This window comes from Accipiter gentilis, chromosome 18, assembly GCF_929443795.1.
Source record: "Accipiter gentilis chromosome 18, bAccGen1.1, whole genome shotgun sequence".
NCBI classification, from domain to species: domain Eukaryota; kingdom Metazoa; phylum Chordata; class Aves; order Accipitriformes; family Accipitridae; genus Astur; species Astur gentilis.
Genome location: NC_064897.1, coordinates 14,499,560 through 14,519,742, shown reverse-complemented (window position 1 = coordinate 14,519,742; position 20,183 = coordinate 14,499,560). Strand labels below are relative to the sequence as shown.

The following is a 20,183-nucleotide window of genomic DNA, read 5'->3' as shown; positions in this document are numbered from 1 at the left end:
TAATACCAGCCTGCTGAATACTCCTACAGAGGCAAAATCAGCTCCCTATTCAATTCTCTCCTGTTTGTGCATCTAGATGACTGCATTTGCTGTGGCATCATGCTGGAGGTCTGTGTTGATTTGCCACTATTCTGTGGTTTCTGACTCCTTCCTATGGTAGCTGCTTTCCAGAATTTGTCATTTGGGAAGTGTTGTCTGCATGTCTTTTTCCTAAAGACTCAATTTTGCACCTGGCACCTTGAAATACATTTTGTTTGAACAGGCCCAGCGTAGGGGCCAATAATTCAAATCACAGCCCTGTCTAAATCCTCCACTCCTCTGCCATTTGCCATGTTACTTGCATGGTTCATCAGCAGTGCTTTTACTTCCAGGCTATTGATGAAAATGTTGAATAGCAGGGAGCCAGATCACAGCATTTTAAGGGAATTTTAAGAGTCCTAACAGAGAAATCTGATTTGATCAAATTATAAATCCTTATCAATAGATGGTCACCATTAAATAGACACCTGTCCTCCGATTGCCTTACTACCTGCAATCTCTTCAGCTTTGTCCAGGGCCTGCTGTCAGGCTAACTTGCAAGAAAATGGCATGCCAATTTTTCACGTCTGCAGGTTTGAAATGTTTGTCCCCAGTAGGTGCTGCCTTTTCACTCATTCAAGTTACCAGGGGACCGCATAGTTCTTTATCACCCTCAGCCTCTCTTTCCAGAGAGGGAACAGATGGTTTTATGGAGCACTTGGTCCCTTTCCACATCATTCTGAACAACACTACCTCCCCTGCACAGGTTGCCAGGAATTAAAACAAACAAACAAAAAAACAACCAAAAAGCCCTGGATTTTAAAATACTAGAATGAAGGTTTTGTAGTCTTCCTGACAGTACACCATCTGTCAGTTCTTCCCTGTATAACTGGAAAGCTAACCTCTGCACCTGGAACGTAAGCTTGATTCTTTTAAAACCAAGCAGAAGGGTCATCTGGCAGTTTGGGACCACACCGTGCTGAAAGCTCAGAGCAGGCAAAGCATTTCCCTTAATGCAGGATCCCACCGCTCGCGTGGAGTCTATGGCGAGGCTGGGGCCTTGGTGACCTGCAGTACCTGGAATGAAAAGGGTATTACAGGAGACCAGATGATATATAGCTCTCTCCCACAACAAGTGGTCAGACATCCCCAGGAGAGTGGGGGAGACTGGGGGATCCCAGAGACTTATCAAAACCGGCATTTGTTCTGCCAGGCTCCTGCCGCGACGGCTGCACGCTGTTGTTTTAGCGCAGGGAGAGATTGTGGTGCTGCCAGTGTTGCTGTGGTGACTAATGAGTTTTTAATGCCACCTGCTGTAAACAGCTGGATTTAAAGCAATCCTAAGCGAGGGCTCTTTAGACCACCAACATTTTCTTTTACCGTGAGAACGCTTTTAGCTTGGGAGAAGCAAAAAAGAGTAAGAAAGGCGAACTCTTGGTGTCGGTGAGTACCACCATGTCTGCTACCTGTTGGACCCGTGGATGCTTTTGGCTCTCGCTTTAGGCCAGGTCAGCAGGGGGACGTGCAGCCCCCGGGTGCTACTCAGTGCCCAGGGGAACGCGGTGCGAGGGGAGTGGGTCACGCAAGGCCTGGCCCCGAGTCTCCTTTCACGTCTCCTCGATGTTCGGTGCCAGATACCTAAAGCAAACAGCTGTGTGAACGTTAAGAGGGAAGGCATGTCATCGATGTTTAGGTATAGGAGGAAATTATTATCGGCATGTAAGAATCATGCCAGTCGTGACCTTCATTTGTAAGGAAGCCTTGTGTAGGGATGGACCCGGAACTCTAGAGATTAAGAGAAGCGTTACTGTAAAGATTTCACACTAAATAAGGTAGCTTCGTTGCAACAGCATAAAAGGCCATTTTCGAGATTAATTGGAGAGAATAGTCTTGCTAAACGTTTCTAAACGACTCTAAATGGCCCGCGCGTTGTGTTTGCTGCCCTCCTCAGCCATCGCTTCAGTCAGCCGGTTCCCCGAGGAACGTCTGGGTGCCAGTCACAGAACCCTTCCTGAGAGCAGCAGTGACATCTTGTGGCCCCTTCCAGGAGACCCCAGCTCCCGAGGCCGTCCTGCCCTTCCTCACCCGGGGCTCTGGGGGGGGACCAGAGGGCAGGACCCCCCACCCGGGCACTGCCACCCCCCACCCGAGCCGCCTTTGCCCAGACTCGCCGGCCTCGGCGGGACCTGTGCAGGGGAGGCTCAACCGGCCCCATCGTTTTCCCTACGGTGCTCCTAAAGAATCTGCCAAGCACACAGTCGGTAGGCGATCGAGGTGAGCTGGCCGCCTACAGTCCCTCTGCAATTAATAGAGAGGCACCTCTGTCGTCCTAAAAGCGGATTCGTTTACCCTGTGTGCAAGCCAGTGCCACACAGAGTCGAGGTATTTTCAGATTAATTTCACTGATGCGCATGAATGGGTGCCTGTCTCAAGACAGCACACCCTTGTCTCAAAAATTCCCACATTCATATGCTTAAGTAATACTTATTCATTATTATTTTTCTAAACGGTTGCTTCGTTCTTCTTCGCCTCTCATGTAAATTAGTGTGCAGACTCTATCTATTCTTCCCTCGTTGTCTTCTTTTGAGCAGGTGGTATCAGTTGAGTAGGTGGTCAGTGAATCGGTGGTTGTGCTCTCCCCCTGTAGGAATTACCTTTTACCTACTTCTTACTCTGTCTTGGCAGTTCCAAGTGGTTCTTCAAGGTTTGTTGATCAGACCACAATCCATTATCTTTTCTGACATAAGCATTCTACCTATCTACAAAGCCCCATTGTCTAATAGTTTATCCCTAAACCCTAAATCATGTCTAGTTATTGTTTCCTTACTTTACATATTAACTGATGGGGGGGGTCTGTACACAGGACTTTAGCAGGTCCCTGGTTATTTCAATCATATTATGCGTATTAATTGAGAACACTTCCAGGAGGTAATTCTCACCTTAAATACCTATTTTAGGAGGAGATGCGTTGCTCTGGAGGTTGCTATCTTTCTTCTTGGGCTGCACAGGGAGCCAAGGCCTTGCTGGCAGCATCAAGCCGTCAAACAGGCTGATGGGGCTGCGGTGGGGCAGTTGGAGCTGCGCAGCGCAAGGGACAGCTGGGCAGGAGCTGGGTGTGTGGAGGAAGAGGAGGGACAACAGCTGCTTCACCTAATAATGTAGCTACCATATGCCTGGAGACCAGACACTTGGTGCTTAGATGGCTGTCACCTGGCGGCTGCCTTCTGTGACGGTGGGAATTCCTCCTGGGGATCAAATGTGGCCATAACTTGTTGTGCAAAAAGATGTTATTTGGAAAACTGCAGGTTCGGGGCTTTTCCTCCTAGGAAGATGCAAGCTCAATAAAGAGAAGATATTTTTTTCCTGTGGAAAAGCTATCCAAATTACTCGGTGTGACAATTCTTCTTTATTTCTCACTGATTGTCATTTTGTTTCAGTGCTATAACACAGTGAAGCAACATCTGAAGCTTTTAACTTGACTTTGAATTCCATTTCTAAATGTTGACTCAAAAAAATGGTTTGTATCAGCCAGTAGCTTCATGATTTGATATTTTACTTTTTTTAACTGAAAGATTGCAAACAGAAATGTATTTGTGGTCCAAATATCTCCCAGGTTAAATGCTGATTTTTGTTTGTTTCAGCTAGTGCTTGGGTGCAGATGCTTTTACTAATATTTTTTTGCTATCTTTGTGATACTCTCTTCCCAATAGTATCCTTTGGCAGAAGTTTATTACTGTATTTGATAATCAGCTATGCTAGACCCTGTCTGTAATACACTTGCCTTCTTCCTTCAGCACCAGTGGCACCTGAGATTACCTCTATAGAATATTACAACCACCTTTTGTACGTCACCTGGACCTATGGAGGAGATGGTACTGACCTTTCTCATTCCAGGATGCTGCATTGGATGGTCATTGCAGAAGGAAAGAAAAAAATCAAGAAGAGTGTGAGTATGAGGGGGGAAGGTGTTGCTCATTTCTCTGTATTTTTTTTGCTGACTTGATAATTTTCTATTATAAAGTTTAAGCAAGTTGATTAAGATTTGTAGAAGCCTGATCAGTTAAAGTTATTTCACAGTGTTAGCACGCACTTCCAAAGACTCAAGCTCTCAAAACAGCCAGTGGACAAAATGGTTCTATGGTGATCCGGTGCAAGTGTTGATAATTTAGGTAAGAATTTAAAAATAGCTTATAAACTTCTGAGCTCCAGACAGTAAAACATAAAAAGTATTTTTTAGCAAACAGATATGGTCTTTTCAGTTTCTATTTATGAATAACCAGACTACACTACCAGCTGAGTCTTTTTAGTTCATTCAGGCCAGGTACTATCACTTCCCATGTTCTGACTTTATCAGACAGACATCTTTATAAATTATGTTTTTCATTTTCTGTTTGAATACAAGTTCCGCTAACTGGTGGGTTACCCAGAATGTGTGCACTTCTTAGAAAACTTGCCAGATGTTAAGATGTGTTCTTGGCAGATTCTCTTGAACTCTTTGAGCGTATTTAAAAATCACTTAGAGAAAGAAATCCAGGGTTTCCAATTATGGAATAAAGTCACGCTGCTGTAAGGTGCTGAGATGCCTGTTTAACCTGAAGCAAAAGAGCAGCCCCTGGACGTACAGTGAGAAGTGTTTGAAGGAGCGGTGGAGCGCTGCAGCGCAGGAAGGCGTACAGCCAGCAGCGTAGCTTCATACAGCCTGTGGTCTGTGACTGCCTTCTACACCGCTATTGATCTTTTAATCATTGACAGGGAGAAAGTGCCTGGTCTTTTTCAAGGGAAAGGTTTCCCTTCTACAGCTGAAGACTCAGCTGAATTGGAAGTGGATTTTCAGCTTAAGTGGAAATTCGTCAGCAATTTTTGCTTGGATTTATAGGGACCTCCCCGCTTTCATTGGATGCCTAGTGGCTGCAAGAGTGCAACCCATCTGGAGCTTGTTGCAGCATGAATCTAATTACATGATTAGTAGAACTGTTCAAAAACATGACATTTCTGAACAGCAGGAACTTCCAATATTTGGATCTTTGTTTCAAATGATGAAGAAAACTCAAAATTTTATTTTTTTTCCTACAAAGAAAATATTCTAACAATTAAATTCTAAAAAAATTGTGCTGTGATATCCCTCTCCTCTCTTCCTTCCAAAAGTCATGTTCTCTGTAAGGTTATTATTCTTCCAGGAAAAAATCTGATTTCTGTGCCATTCAACTTCATTGAATATGAAAATCTTAAGATTAAATAAATATAAAATAAATATTGAATATGAAATTAAATTAAAAAGAATACTGAATACGTAATTTTAGATTAAATAAAACATTAAAAATAAAGCGTATCTACAACAGAGCATAGCTACAAATAAAACTCAAGAGCTTTAGGAATGTCTTTAGAAATGTTTGTCTTTATGTTATTTTCAGGACAAGGGAACCTAGAAAGTATTCTTTAGGAAGTTCCTGCAACAACCTTTCTATAGCTAACTTTTATTGTCCTGCTCGTATTTGTAAATATGGATATACGCTTGCAGGCATCAGGGAGTACTTCTTCTCCTAAGCTCTGTTAGTCACTTTCAGAAATTATTTCCTTCAAAAATCATACTATATTGTAATATTTTTATCTGGTTTATTAAGATTATTAAGATTGCTATTATGGTTGTTTTTCTTGTGGGGTTATTAAAATAAATAGGTAACACTAGCAGGCAGTGTTCACTTTTTGTTCCTGCTATTTGGTTACTTCCCAAGACTCTGTAGAAGTTGGTCAGTTTTTAAAGAAGTGATGAAAATAATGTGCATAGTTCTGTTAGTCTTTATTCAGAACTGTCTGGTTCTCTTGGAACTGAAGCTTCAACCTGAAAACTAAGTGACTATGAAAACCAGCATGAGATGCCTGCATGTGCCCTTTGTAGATAGTCTACAAGTGCTCTGAAAATAGTCTGTTGCATATCTGAGTTCTCCATGACCCTGGAGAAATGGGGAGCTTATTCACCCCTAAAGTAACAGGAAGAAGTTCTCCATAATCTTATGAATCTCAGCTTAGTTTTGGATCATATCTGGTTTCAAACTTGCAGATGACTGAAGTTAGCCCCTGAGATCTATTGTCAAGTCAACAGGTCTCCAGGTAGGTGTTAGACTTGCCCAGCTGGATTTAATTTGCAGGTTCTTAGGATATATGAAGGCTTGCCTATATGTGTCTTGTGTACTCTGCTTAGAGATATCTGACCTGATTTAAACTCCTCTAAAATTGCAGTGGACTCAAATCCATGGCTTGTTTAGTGTTTTGCACAACTTGAAAAATCTAGATGCAAGAGTACTTTCATTGGTGTGGGGCAGATTTTCTTTCTTCCTTACATTTTCACTGGTCGTATAGAAAATACAGCCTAATACTGTCTTCTTTTTGCATTGTGATATTCTGCCAAGTGTTACAGCTTTCCACAGCCAGTGTAAGTGCGAACTTGTTCATGTAACAAGTCTAGAGTATGCAGAAGACTCCTGCTGTGATGCACAGAACTTACTTTGTAGTATATTAAGTGACCAGATTAGTTTTACAAGAAGGAGGTATGGTTTGTGTCATATTTAACAGTTGGTGTCTATAATTATTGTAGGTAACACGCAATGTGATGACTGCAGTGTTGAGCTTGCCACCGGGGGACATTTACAACCTTTCGGTGACTGCTTGTACTGAAAGAGGCAGCAATACTTCCCTGCCCCAGCTTGTGAAATTGGGTAAGAAATGCTTGTTTGTAAATTATAAACTCACTCTTTTTCTCATTTGACTGTAAATGTAACTCTGTCAGCAGATTCAGCATCTTCCTTATTTCAGTCATGTACCTGTGACTGCGTTTCTTTTGCAAAGCTGTAACTTTCACCTCACCTTGCTATGAAGATTGTCTCATTCCTGTATGTGAAGCTACTCTCCTGAAATAGTATTGCTCAAGAGGAGCAAGAGTGGCAGAATTTGACTGTAAGTGGAAGTAGGAGAGTGGAAATCGCTTAATGCCTCGCTGGGAGAACAACTCTGCTTCATAGTTGCTCCCCTAAGGTCTTGAACACAGGCAGGTTTTGGGAACTGCGACTCAGGCTTTATAGATGAACCCTTCAATACAAAGCAGAATCTTCCCTGTTTCTGACAAGCCTACATCTGGGTCTGCACTCTGCTACCTGGTCTGCTTTCCTATCTCCCCTCCTCTCTCCCTGGACATATCCATAGTCTTCCAACATGAAAAATGTATCTTTAAATACAAATCAGTGACAGTACTCTTTAAAAAAAACTAATCAGATTCATGGCTGTGGAACCCAGCATCATTCTAAGAGAAATATGTGTAATCTACTCAAAGAAACAAGAAAAGACTTAAGAACTTCATCCTTTATGTAGGACTTTAAAATATAACTTTATGCCTAACATCTTCCTTTACCTATGAGGAAGGCTGGACACTACACCATTATACCTTAAAAGATTTTACTTTGCTTTTGCACGTACATAGAATTGTTGAGCCCTAGGTACCCGAAACTGTGAAATTTTGAAGCGTGCCTAACTGCTTTCACAGGCATTAACTCCACTGTGAAGGAGGGTAGGGAAGAGTTAGTAATTTTGAACTGGATTATCTTCTCTATACGCATGATAAACTTTTCCTGAGTGACAGTGAAAAAGTGAATTTAAAGGGCTCTGTAACTTCTAATTGAATTAGAGGTCTTGAAGCAATCATTGTCTATTCATCTTTCTCAGTAGCTCTTACTCAGATCTCTTAAACAGTGCTGGAGCAAGCAGTACAACCATAAGAATCTCAAGTTCTTCCAGGTCTTTTCACCAAAGGGAATACTTGAAAGATGTAGACAAATTCCGTGGATTTTTCTCTTCCCTGTGTAAGTCCTACCCACTGTTTTCCCCATGCCTTTTGTCTGTGCACAAAGTTACAGGCGCGTAGCTCTTCATTCCCAGGACTGGGTGGGTGGATGTGTGAGGGTGAGTGTATCTCCCCACTACCATTGTCCAAATATTTCAGGGGAGTATTTCAAAATATCAGCTAGCTTTATCTTTCAGACAGGTCCACAAGTGCCACGTACTATTCGTGTTGTACACCCTGCAGCCTAGCTGTATCTTCCTCTTCTTTGCTTATGGACAGGCAGTCTCTTATCGAACTGGTATAGTTATTGTGCTCTTACTCTTTCATTGACAACAAAGAGAAGGTGGAATGAATTCTTTTTCAATAAATCACTTCTCGACTTCTGGGTGTGGCTTTTTGTTGGTTTTGGTTTTGTTTATTTTTCTTTATGCTGTTTGCACTTTGAATAGACAATAGTAAGGATATTTTACCAGAGGTTTTCCTTCTCTCTGTTTCTCAGGGAGCAATGGGAGTTGTAATTAGCAGTAGTGGGAACTGACTCTAAGTGATAGACGACTCAGCACTTGGCAGTCACTTAAGCACTCTTGCCAAATGTTCTTCCCTCCATGATGTTTGCTTCATCCTGGCAACTTTCCACTTGCAGAAAAATCAAGCCATTTGCTGGAGGCAAAAGGAGGATTTGCTTGGGATGATGCCCAAATGCAAAACTCATATTTTAATTGAGGCCATTTTTTACCTGGAGTGAGGGGTGGAATGTGTTTCTGAATCCAAGAGCAGATATATGGGTGTAATTAAGAGAGAGGGACGCTTTCCTATGTAGTTCTAGGACAACATGTACACTGCAATCCCTGTGACACAGAAGAAGCCACGTGAATGTGCCTCAGTTCCTACCCAACTCTCTCCCTAATGCCAATATAATCTTGGCAACCTTGAACCCTAGAACACTGATCTGATTGTCTGAGGATCAGATACGTCTCCAAAATGTCTATAACCACTTGAGCAACTGCTTTGTGCCAAGTTTTTTGTGGCAGATCTTACATATCACGTCCAGGCTCCTGTGACAGCATCTCACTGCATGGGAATAACAAATTATTTGTGAAGGGAAAAAATACGAGAAAATGTTGTTGTACATAGCACATTGTATATAGCGTGTCAGGATCCTGGAATCGGGTCATTGTTGGAGAATGACAGCTTTCATTAAACATCCATAGATGAGGAAATCTGAACACTGTGGAGAACAGCTCGGAAATGTACAACCCAAACTTTGCACTCTCTGAAGGCAAACCAAAGGAGCCCAGGATGCCTGAGGCGTTGAAAGGTAGGGATTGCCAGTACCTGTCGTGTGAAGTCATCAGGATGAAAATCAGGATCAAGCCTTGGTCGTTAAATAATCTTGGGGAAAAAAAACGTATCTCGCCTTAACACATTACCTAGGCTGTTTGCCCCTCCCTCTGCTCCTCAAGGTTTCCCCCCCTGTTCTCCTGTGCTTTCTGTACTCCAGGTTTGTTCAGGTGAGGTTGCAGAGGAGGGTGGCCTTCGCCGGAGGTCAGAGCCCAGCCACGGGGATCCATGGGTGCCAAGGTGGCCCTGGAGGCGGCAGCTGCTGCCACCCCACGTGGGGCCAGGGGCGCTGGGTGCAGACCCCCAGCCGTGTTTCACAGTATCTCTGATACCATCACTCCCAGGAGAGCCTCCGTACCCCTCCTGTCACGGGGCTGCCTCCTCCTTGCCAGGCCCGTGTATGTGTTTGCCCATTGTCCGTTCATCCGGCACAGCAGCGACGAAAATCAAAGCAATAAATTGAAGACCCCTGAGATGTGGACTTCTGCATCCAGTGAAGAAAGAAAATTCCTGCAGCTAACTGAAACGAACACAGATCCAATGGCCCTTAAATGTTAGCCTTAAAAAAAAAAAAAAAAAAAAAAGACTGCAAGCTTTTTTTTAAACTGATAATTGACTAAATATTTCCTCTGCTACAGTTAAATGAACCTAGATGGCCTTCGCTTGTGGGAAGCTGCTTCTTTATCATCTCCTGGGGTAGGCCTTGTGAAGAAAAGCTTTCTCAGGCCAAATGTGTTGCTTACAGGTGGACAGTCATCTTCTCCCAAAAGAATTTCTGCTAACATCATTCTATTAATAGAATACACTGATCATTCTCAAACAAGGGCTTTGCTGAAAAGGGAAGTGAAGTAATTATCCAACTGTCCAAATAGAGAACAGTTTAAATAGAGAAGAAAAACCAAGACACTTCATCATCTTCCCATTTTACAGTGGTAGTTTATCATCATGAGAGGTAGGGCTTTACATTGACAGGCTTTATCTGAAGGAAATGAAAGGTAGAAAGACATCAGGCATTGCTTTTATTTTTGTTCAAGGCTGCTGCTTCTCAGTTGTCTGGAAACTTAAAGATAAGCTTAATAAAAGCAGATTTTCTCTTAACCAGAACCAGCCCCTCCAAAATCACTGTTTGCTGTCAACAAGACTCAGACCTCTGTGACTCTGCTGTGGGTGGAAGAAGGAGTGGCCGATTTCTTTGAAGTCTACTGCCAGCAGGCTGGATCTGGTCAGGAAACAAAAGTCCAGGTATGTAAGCTTCTCTTCTTTGGTTTCTGCTCTTCATCTCTAAAACTGAGACTGGTCCTTGCATCCTTCTGGTTTGCTGTCCGCTGCTTAGCGTTTGTGTGTAAAGCCCAATGACATTTTATGCTCAGTGCACAGGTTAGGTCATTAAACCGAATGTGGTAAGGTGGTTCAGAGTTAAACCTTTAAAGGCTAAATGACTAAAGCATTTAAAATACTAAAATATTTAATTATTTTGCAATATTACAATTGGCTTCTGTCTTATTGACAAAATTATAACTAGTTGGGCAGAAGCTATGTATATTCAACAGAGCGTCAGTCTTTGGCTACTCATGAAAATGGCTCTAATATACCATGCAAAACCTAAAAGGCCACAAAACTAAAGGAATGTCAATGGGCAGGAAGGGAAAAATGGTCAGGGAGCTTGATAAGTAATGTGAAAAATAGACATACTTAGGTGCCATGAGATCTTTTATGCTGCATTTAATTATTTCTGGCTTACTTTATTCCTGGCTTTGAGAACTGTTAACTGAAGTACAGTAGGACCTTCACTGCTATTCAAAGTGTAACTTTATGCTGCAAATGCAGCTGCTCCTCATGCATTTTGTCTCTTAGGGTATTTCCTTCAAGACTCACCTTCTCAGCCTCACAAATGAACCTCCTTTTCTCTCTGTCCAGTTAGGTACCTGTGCTCAACGTGCACCTGAATATCTGAGTGTTTAGATTGGTAACGTCATTCAGTGAAGAACAGAGCAGTAGTAGTTTTAATTCCTTGAGATTCAATGCCATGCAACTTATGAGGCTTTCTTTGAGGTTTAGCTGATGGTAACGGTGATGGTAGTGGTGAATCACTGTGACTACATGCCATGAAAAAACATTCTGTCATGTGTACTGTCACACATAATGTGAAATCATTCAGACAAAAGTAAAATATTAACCACTCACAGAAGAGACATACACACTCTTTAATCCTATGGAAGACCAGTCTGAATTATTTAATATTCTTTTTAAATCAAGAAAGGCACTGACTAAGGGGAAAAAAATAATGTTTAAATGCACTTTAATCTTTTAGATAGTTTGCATTCCACATCTAGATTTCCTGCTTTTTCACAGTGAATAGCTAAAGATCGTGAAGTCATTATCCACTTAGCAGAGATTCAAAATAATGATGTGATCAGGCAAGGGAGGTACCACAGGATTTGCAGCTTTAGTGCATAGCAGATCTGTTCTAAGAACATCAGGAAAAGACTGCTCCATTTGGCAGCAGCTTTAGTGGGTGTCTCATTTGTTGACATGAACATCTGGCACTGGGAAATGAACAGAGATTGTCAGCTCACTTGTCATTAGATTCATCACTCTCTTTTCTGTCTCTATGGAAAAAGGGGAAGGGCTCCTTTTTGAACTGTAAAAAGGGATGCTTTCCCATTAGACTGGTGAAAATTCATTGTTTGTGATTTTCCATGCTAATTACAGGAACACTTTAGTCCCTTTCCTCTATTTTCAAATCAGCAAAATGAACAGCAACAGCTTTCCGAGTTTGAACATCTTGGGTTTTGTTTGACTAATTTAAGTTTCCCAGAGGGGAAAATGGAAAACATCCAACCAAGTCCAATTGCCAAACTGCGGCCCCTCCTTCTAGCTCAGGGAATAAAAGTCTCCTCCCTTACACTCACGTACATGTGATTTCATCTGCGTAACATAACTCAGAATTGCACCGCAACAGGAACCCTTGCTTGCCTAGGAGCCCGTGACTGACAGCAGGCCACTGCAAAAATCCAGTGCTCGGGACTTGTTGCAGCGTCTCGCACTCCCCATCTGGAGTGAGTTCATTCATGAAACCTCTCCTTGTTCCCTTTCTAAACCACTGGCTCAGTGTCTCTATTTTCGCATCTACAACCCACCCTTGGTTCTGCTGGAGAGTACAGAAAAGCCTCTGAGAACCTTAAGGGGATCTATCGTTAAGTCAATGCATGTGTTCCGTTTGTTTTCTTTTGCCGTACCAGCATTTAAAAAACACAAGTGTTTACCAGGGACATAGTAATTAAAACATTGTATAAATATGTTACGTAAAGAGTTTCTACTAGCTAGAAACACTGAGGTGTAGGATGTCTGATCGTAGTTATTACCCAAAGGCTTTGCTCGAGTTTTGTGTTTCACCTTGGCCACTCAAACGACTCGCAGCTCTTCGCATCCAGACGAACTGCCTCAGAGGCAGAGATGACACATATTCGTACGAGGGTGCGGAGACTGTGGCTGCTTTGGCTGTGCTTTGAATAAAAATGACTCTGTTTTCCTCCTACCTGTATGGCTTAGTAAGCAGAGCTCACGAGCTCTGCCCATCTCTGGGGATGTCCCACAGGTTGCAGCGCTTTCCCCCCTCAAGTGTGTGCCTGACCAAGCCCCTGCGAGGCACCCTCCTGCCCTCCCCGAGGGGGCCTGGGGCTTCCTGGGGGGCTCTGGGCTGTTCCGCCTGCTGTTTTCACCCCTGTTCCTCTCCCTTCTTCTGCCAGACTGCCTATTTTCAAGAGCAGGCCCTGGCTGCCTTCCCTGGGTTTCGCAGTGCTGGGTTGCCTTCACCACATCTGCCTTTACCTGGTCAAAATGTATATATGGGCGGAGGGGGGAGCACTGATTTGTGCTCTTGCATTTACAGGAGAGACAGGCTTCTCTGTGTGTGTTTTTCCCCATCTCTGCAGGAACCTGTCACTGTCTCTTCACACGTGGTGACCATTTCCAGCCTAACGCCTGCCACTTCCTACAACTGCAGCGTGACCACCTTCAGCCACAACAGCCCCAGCGTCCCCACTTTCATTGCGGTTTCCACCATGGGTAAGCAGCACTTCCCTGCTTTGTTCTTCCTCCTCCACTTACAACATCTGTTTCTCTTTGCTTTCCAAAGCTGCTCTCGGTAATGCTGGCCCCAGGGGATGTTTGTATCGTGGAAAGGCTGCCAGAAGTGGATGGGATGGGGAAGTGGCTTTAAAATTCCGTAGGAAAATCCCTGCTGGGGGACTGACTTGGAAAAATATGAACCAGAGGGTCATTCTCTACTAGGTTTTAGAAATCAGGGACCTAGTTTTTGGTGTCAAGGCTGAACACCCAGGTACTGCTTGATGACATATACGGAGAAAAATGTCTTCTCAGCCAAGCCCAAACAAGAGGTAGATCACATTTATAAGCTGCTAAGGCAAAAAATCATTTTCTGCTTTTGGTAAAGAAGGGGAGATAGGGTGAGAGAGAAGGAGAAGGGCCACTGCAGGATCTTGAGCAGTCACACCCTAAAGGGATAGCTCCTGATGGAGGCTTCCCAGGCCTGTTGTGGGCCTGGCTCTCTGCTGACTCTGAAGAAAGAATATCGGTGTTGAACTGCCCAGAACACTGGACTTTTCTTTAAAATCTCCCCTTCAGAATGATCAGTGTCATTTCTGCTTAGTTAGGGAGTTTTGTAGCTTTAGTCACTAGTCCTGTTCATCATACACCACTCCACGCTGGAGTTCAGTGTCTGATACTTAGCTTAAATATCTCCATGATTTTTAATCTAAAAAATGCTTCTTTAGACAACTGTGGATGTAAAGTTATTCTGAGCAAGCAAAGTAGAGAGGGTTTCTTACATAGTGAGTAGAGCAAGGTATCGGGTCTCATAGTACAGTCAATAAGCATGTAATGTGGACTAAAATCAATCACGGTTTTGTTATTGAGGGTTGATTCCAGCTCTTGTTTAAAACAGAATATTTTTTTAAAATTTATTTGCCAAAGTAATTCAATCAACTTCAGCCCAGTATATTACAGAGACTCAGCCTGTTATTTTGCTTTTGGGTCAGAAAAGGTATTGATTACTGTTGAAGAACAAATTCAGAGTTGAAATGTGCTTTGGAGACATAGATGATGATGAATATCTGTATTTCATATTTCCTTCACCCTTTTCTCTTGAGTTATGAATGTCAGTTAAAAACATAAAAAAAAAAAAAAAAAAAAAAAAAAAAGAGAACATGACAGAGTTTAACAAAATGCCAGAGTGAAGTCATTTCCCCACAGAAATCTTGTAAGAGCAATAACTAGTCAAAACCTCCCTTTCTCCCTAGTGGCAGATTTTTCTCTCTGTAACACTCCAAGCTGAATGAGATCAGTTCAGAAAAATAACACTGTCAACATTCAGGGAAAGAAAAAACCCTAAACTGTCAGCGCTTCTGAATTGAATAACCAAGAGTCCTTGTTTGTATGTACAGTCACTGAGATGAATCCCAACGTAGTGGTAATCTCTGTGTTAGCCATCCTAAGTATCCTTCTGATTGGACTGCTGCTGGTGACTCTTGTTGTACTCAGGAGGAAACATCTACAAATGGCCAGGTAAGTCCAAATCTATGCTAATTCCAAAAATTTCAGACAATAATAAACACTTCGTGACAGTAGTTACAATTGAGGACGCTTGTGTGCATGGGTGCTGCTTGAGATGCTTGTGAACACGATACCTTCAAAATAATTGTCTTGCTGCTGTTTAGGAGTAGCGTGTCTTCTCCCTCTATCTACTTTCATTCTTGGCCTGAGTTAAAAGCCTCAACCTTTGTCTCATTTTGAGCTTTGCAAGATTGAGTCTAAAAGAAGTGCAGTCACTTATTATAAAAGGCTTGTGTCAGGAACCTAAAGGATAACTAGGATCTGAGGCAACTGGGCACGAGCAGGACACCAAGATGCTTTGCAAATCTTTTATATTGTTTGGAACAGATTTTCCATATCAACAGATAAGATGGTTTGTCCATCAGGTCCAGGATGCTGCATTTCAGAGGCCTGGCAGCCAAACCCCTGGGATGAGGAAGGATGTGCCAAGGGCCCTCAGAGCCTCCAAATCCTGGTCTTCCAGTTGTCCAAATTCTGCACTCTAATGGGCTTCATTCCTATGGGAACTGCAGCATCAGAAAGAGTGTATGGGCTCACCTAGACCTTGTCTTTCTACACAGTCAGGATGCAGCCAAATATACACTAAGACCCACAAATCCAGAAGGGATCTCAGGTCCTGCTGTTCATCTGTAACATTAATAATCCCAATCTGATGTGTCATACAGATGAAGGGAAAAATTATCTTGTAGGCATAAACCTTTTTTTTACAAAATCTGTGGTTCCTTCAGCTACCTGCACCAATCATTTGCACCTGAATATTGAAATTCAGTTTCCTTTTCCTGCTGTCTTATCTGTAACAGTTCACTTTAATGTGGGTTACATTACGGCCTGAGGAAACTGTGGAAGTTTCTCCACACCCTTGATATGTGGTCCACCTCCTGGTTTTGGAAGTGTCCTAGAGTCTTCATCCTTTTATAATCTATGTAATGTATTTTACATTAATTTACTGCATCAAGAAAAGAAATGACTTCATGTAAAAAAACTTACGTGAAGAACCTTGCACTTGGCTACCTAGCAGACACGCTGCATTTTGTCATGTCTTGGCTATCTATTCCATGCAATGGATGACCACATCACACATATTTTGCAGGCTATCTTTCAGGGAACATCATGTGGTCAGTTTATCATTTGTAGCTGAAAATAATGGACTTGTGATAAATTCACTGGGATGTTATTCAGAAAATTCAATTTTTTTCCACAATTATTTTGTGAACTCAAAATTACCATGATCCTGTCAAATGGAGACAATTATACATCTTCTCCTCAGAGTTGGGACTCTATTTAGTATAGAAAGGTAAATATTTAGCAAGTGTACTGAGGCCAGCAGCTAGTACTAGTGCCAGACTACAGAAAACTCAAATCTGCCCAGAAGATGGGGTCTATTGGAGATCTTTATTAGCAACTTCTCCCATGTTTCACACTTTTTAAGCATTATTAGGAACCCCAGTCTCGGGTGGTGTTGAACATTTATTGGGTTTGGATGACTACGTTAAGGGATTTCAGTTACGTTTATCATGGATTATCTCAGAACTAGTCACAGATGTGAGCGTTCGGCACTTCTCCACAACTCAGAGTTCTTTGTTAAGTCGATGTCATTGCAAGCGTTGTGAATCCAAAAATGGTAACTTTGTACCCAATGTTGTTCCTGAAACAGGGAGTGTGGGGCTGGAACCTTTGTCAATTTTGCATCTTTAGAGAGAGATGGAAAGCTTCCCTATAATTGGTGAGTGTTTGAAGCAAAGATTTTAACTATGTTTTTCCCCATCTCTGCTTTTTGGCAAATATGATCCTTAATCTTGAGTGCTTGTTTTTTATGTCATCACTGTCCCTCTTCAAGATAAAACTACTTTACCTGTTAGTTTATTATTTTACTTCTTGAGTGATGACTCGAGACCATGTATTCTGTTACCTGCTATTTTTAGTAGGCAATTATGTTTATACATGCCAACCAAGTCACATAGATGTGTTTTGGGAGGATATTTTTTTTCCTTTCTCTTACAGACGTATTTTCTAAAATAACACAAGTGTAGAAACTTGATCTATAAATCCATTAGCACTGCCACAGATATATTTGCATCCAGGAGTAAGCTTGACTGTAGATGACCAATTAGCAGCTGTCTTCATGCAGTACCATTAATTAAATTTTCCTTGCAGTGCAAGACAAGGAAAGCCAACTCAAATATTTACTGTAACTTAATGTTCAGTGCTGTTGAAAAGACTCAAAAAACCCCCCATGTTCTTGCTGGTCTAGAAAACCACCTACAAGAGTTGCAGGCACTGACTATGGACTCCAAACTGTCACTGACACCATCAGCCAAAGAGAAGTATTTGAACAAAGAAAGTCTGTAGGATTAGCTTTTATAGAAGCAAAAGGGCTCTGAGAGCTACCTGACTGGCGCCAGTGTGGTCATTTCCATTCCTATTTTGATAACCAAATGGGTGCTAATGACTGATCCAAGGTTTCCTGTTTTGTTATTAGCAATTTCTGCAAAAACCTCTTATCTTTCAAGGCAAGTCCGAACACAGATATTTAAAGCATGCTGTCAGCCCCATTCCCGTACATAGGAAGAAGAAAATATGCTCTTTGGTTTTACGCCCATGGTCAGCTTTGTTGACAGCCAGGGAGTAGGAAAGAGGAGTTGGTGCGTGGGGAACTGCTTCCATGATCTCATAGGACCCAGCCTGCCAGCAAGGACAGGATTAAATGGATTGACACTGCACCACAACAAGCCTTTTGCTAATAAGCGTGCAAACTGAACTAACAAGCCCAGCAAATCTTGTCAATACCTCACTGTGCTGCTAATTAACTGGATATTAAACAAGCTTCACTTGCTTGGTTTAGCTTTAATAGCAGCCAGCTGTATGCAGTACAAACTAATCTCTCTTTTAGCTTCTCTTGCTTGGACTATATTAATGGCAAAGAAGGCAGAAGATCAAACACTTGTGTTAATTAAATATCCAGGCTTGAATCAAATGATTACACTAGCGACAGATGTTATTAAAACCATAAAAGGCTTTTTTATGGGAAGGGGAATTAATTAATAGGTTTGGATGTGAAAGTGAACATTCCTGTTGCTTGATTTAGTCTATGTGTATGTATGTATGTGTGTATATAAGCATATATGTATACACACATAAATCATGTCATAAAAATATAAATTGGGGAAAATATTCCTGCTTAATATCTCCACAAATTTTTGCTAACTGAAGGCAGTGTGCCATTATCTTATGGTCCTGACTTTTCTGAGAGTTAGTAAAGATAATCTTGTTTTGTGTGCCTCTGTTGTCTGATGTCAAGACCAGATTCACTATCCATCCAGGCAGCCAAATGGGAAATAGGGCCCTAAAGGCAAGTAGAAGGATAAAGAAACCCATTTTGCTTGGGGTCGTTCAGGGATCTAGTAAGGGAGCTATGAACATATCCACCGATTCCTAAGGAAATCTCAGCTCAGCAGGTTTCAGGATTTGAGCAATCTCTGAGTCACTTTCTTTTAATTAAATAAAATTGTTCAGTACACCTGAGCAGTAGGTGAAAGACTATATAATTCCAGGAAAACAATATTGTATTTTGGGGGCAATTACATATTTTTCATGCATTGAAATGAAATACGTTGAATAAAATATCAAATCACGCTAGCCTGTGATTTGATAAAGTGTGAAAATTTCTCATGGTGATCTGACAATGAAGGAAGACCCAGTCTTGAATAATTCCTTCTGCCTCTGTAGGCAAGAGGAAGTAAAAATCTTACTTGGAGTTTCCCAGAGGAAAGAGGAGTATTCTGGCAACATCATCACTTCTCTCTTCTAAGCCTAATGAAAACCTCTCTGTGGCACCAGAGATCTGCTTATGGAAAACCAGATTTCATCCTCAGTCCCGTCCCATAGAAACCCTAACAAACACATAAGTTCTAAGGCCCTGATGCTGCAACCACTATGGCATATGATTAACAAGAAAGGGCTCTCGCTTCTGGCTGACCCACACAGTCCCTGCCAACGCCTTGGGAAGGTGCCCTGTAGAAACTGCACTGCCCATTTTCTTGTTGGCAGCAAAGCTCATTAAAGTATAACTTGGAATTTTTACTGTGTGAGCAGAAGTTTTCCACCACCGGTTGGAAGATTAAGATTAGAGATGAGATGATTACATTTGACATGATTTGCTCATCAGGGAAAACACGGTATCTGCTTACTTCATAAGAGCCAAGAGTACTGAAAAAGGAATTTTCACTTTGTGGTTCCTCTTTAGAACAGTTGTAGAAGGATGGTATTGCATTTAGGACAGCAGATTTTCTGATGGGGAAAAAACACGCTGAGGGTGTATTTGGCAAAAAATCCTGCTCCTGGGGCAATTTTTGTTTGAAGTTTCATGAGTTTTTCACACTTGCAAAGTACCTGTACCCACTCCACCAGTAGGTAGAACAGGCCTGAGTGGGTTTCCTGCATTAATGCATAGCAGAATCTGGTAAACAGGTTGCAAATGCAGAAGTTTAGAATGATTTTGTACTCAAATTTCCTTTAGCCACAGTGAAACCTGCTATGAAGAGTTAGTCATAGAAACTACAGTTAGAAAAAGTTCAAATGATGTTTTGCTGAAAACCTAGGAGAGAATTTAAAGCACTTAAAAATGGGACTCTGCAAAATGTTACATGGATGTTTTCAGAAATATGACTCAATAGAGGGTATTAAAAGATAGGGGAATGATCTGAATTTATCTCTGATACAGATGTTCCGATAGCCACAGGATCACTTGCAGAAGTGAACACAGGAGATTATCATAGTTGTACATGGTAAAAACAAACTACGTCTGTCCTGAAATACCTCAAAACATCAGTAAATAGACTTAGCACCACCTCTGTAATGGTCATAAACCTGTGGATGAAATTTTCAAACACATTTTACCCTCTGAAAATCTGCCAGTTTATCAATTAACATTGATTTAGAATAACACACCTGAATCAATACCATAAACCACATTTATTTTGATCATATAGAATTTTATGTTGGATAGCTGAAAATCCTGCATAGGGTGTCAGGTTGAGGAATAAAAATTCTATGGATGCTAATAATATTCTTATGAAGTAAGTAAGAAAAAGCCTTTATGGGTTTAGCCGATTTTTAAAATAGAATTTGCTGATCTCCTGATTTCTGTTTGTCTTACTAACTCTCCTCACTTTTTCATCTTTATGTATGTTATTTATTAATGCTCACAGGCGTAGAAGTGTATTTGCTTTCCTAACTCTGCTACCCTCATGCCTTTGGACTGATTATCTTTTGGCATTTTATATTAATCCTTGGTAAGTGATTTACTTGTTTTTCCATGTGCAATGTATAAACAATGTTAATTTCTATTACATGAAAAATG

At 41.6% G+C, this 20,183-nt stretch overlaps 1 protein-coding gene across 1 annotated transcript in view; it reads left to right on the top strand.

Moving 5' to 3' along the window:
* PTPRO (protein tyrosine phosphatase receptor type O) overlaps positions 1-20,183 on the top strand; it is a 160,214-nt gene that overhangs the window by 118,859 nt on the left and 21,172 nt on the right. The window contains 7 exon segments of the mRNA XM_049822262.1: positions 3,813-3,964; positions 6,611-6,731; positions 10,293-10,432; positions 13,126-13,258; positions 14,656-14,776; positions 16,479-16,547; positions 20,032-20,115. Coding sequence (XP_049678219.1) covers positions 3,813-3,964; positions 6,611-6,731; positions 10,293-10,432; positions 13,126-13,258; positions 14,656-14,776; positions 16,479-16,547; positions 20,032-20,115 — 820 coding nt within the window.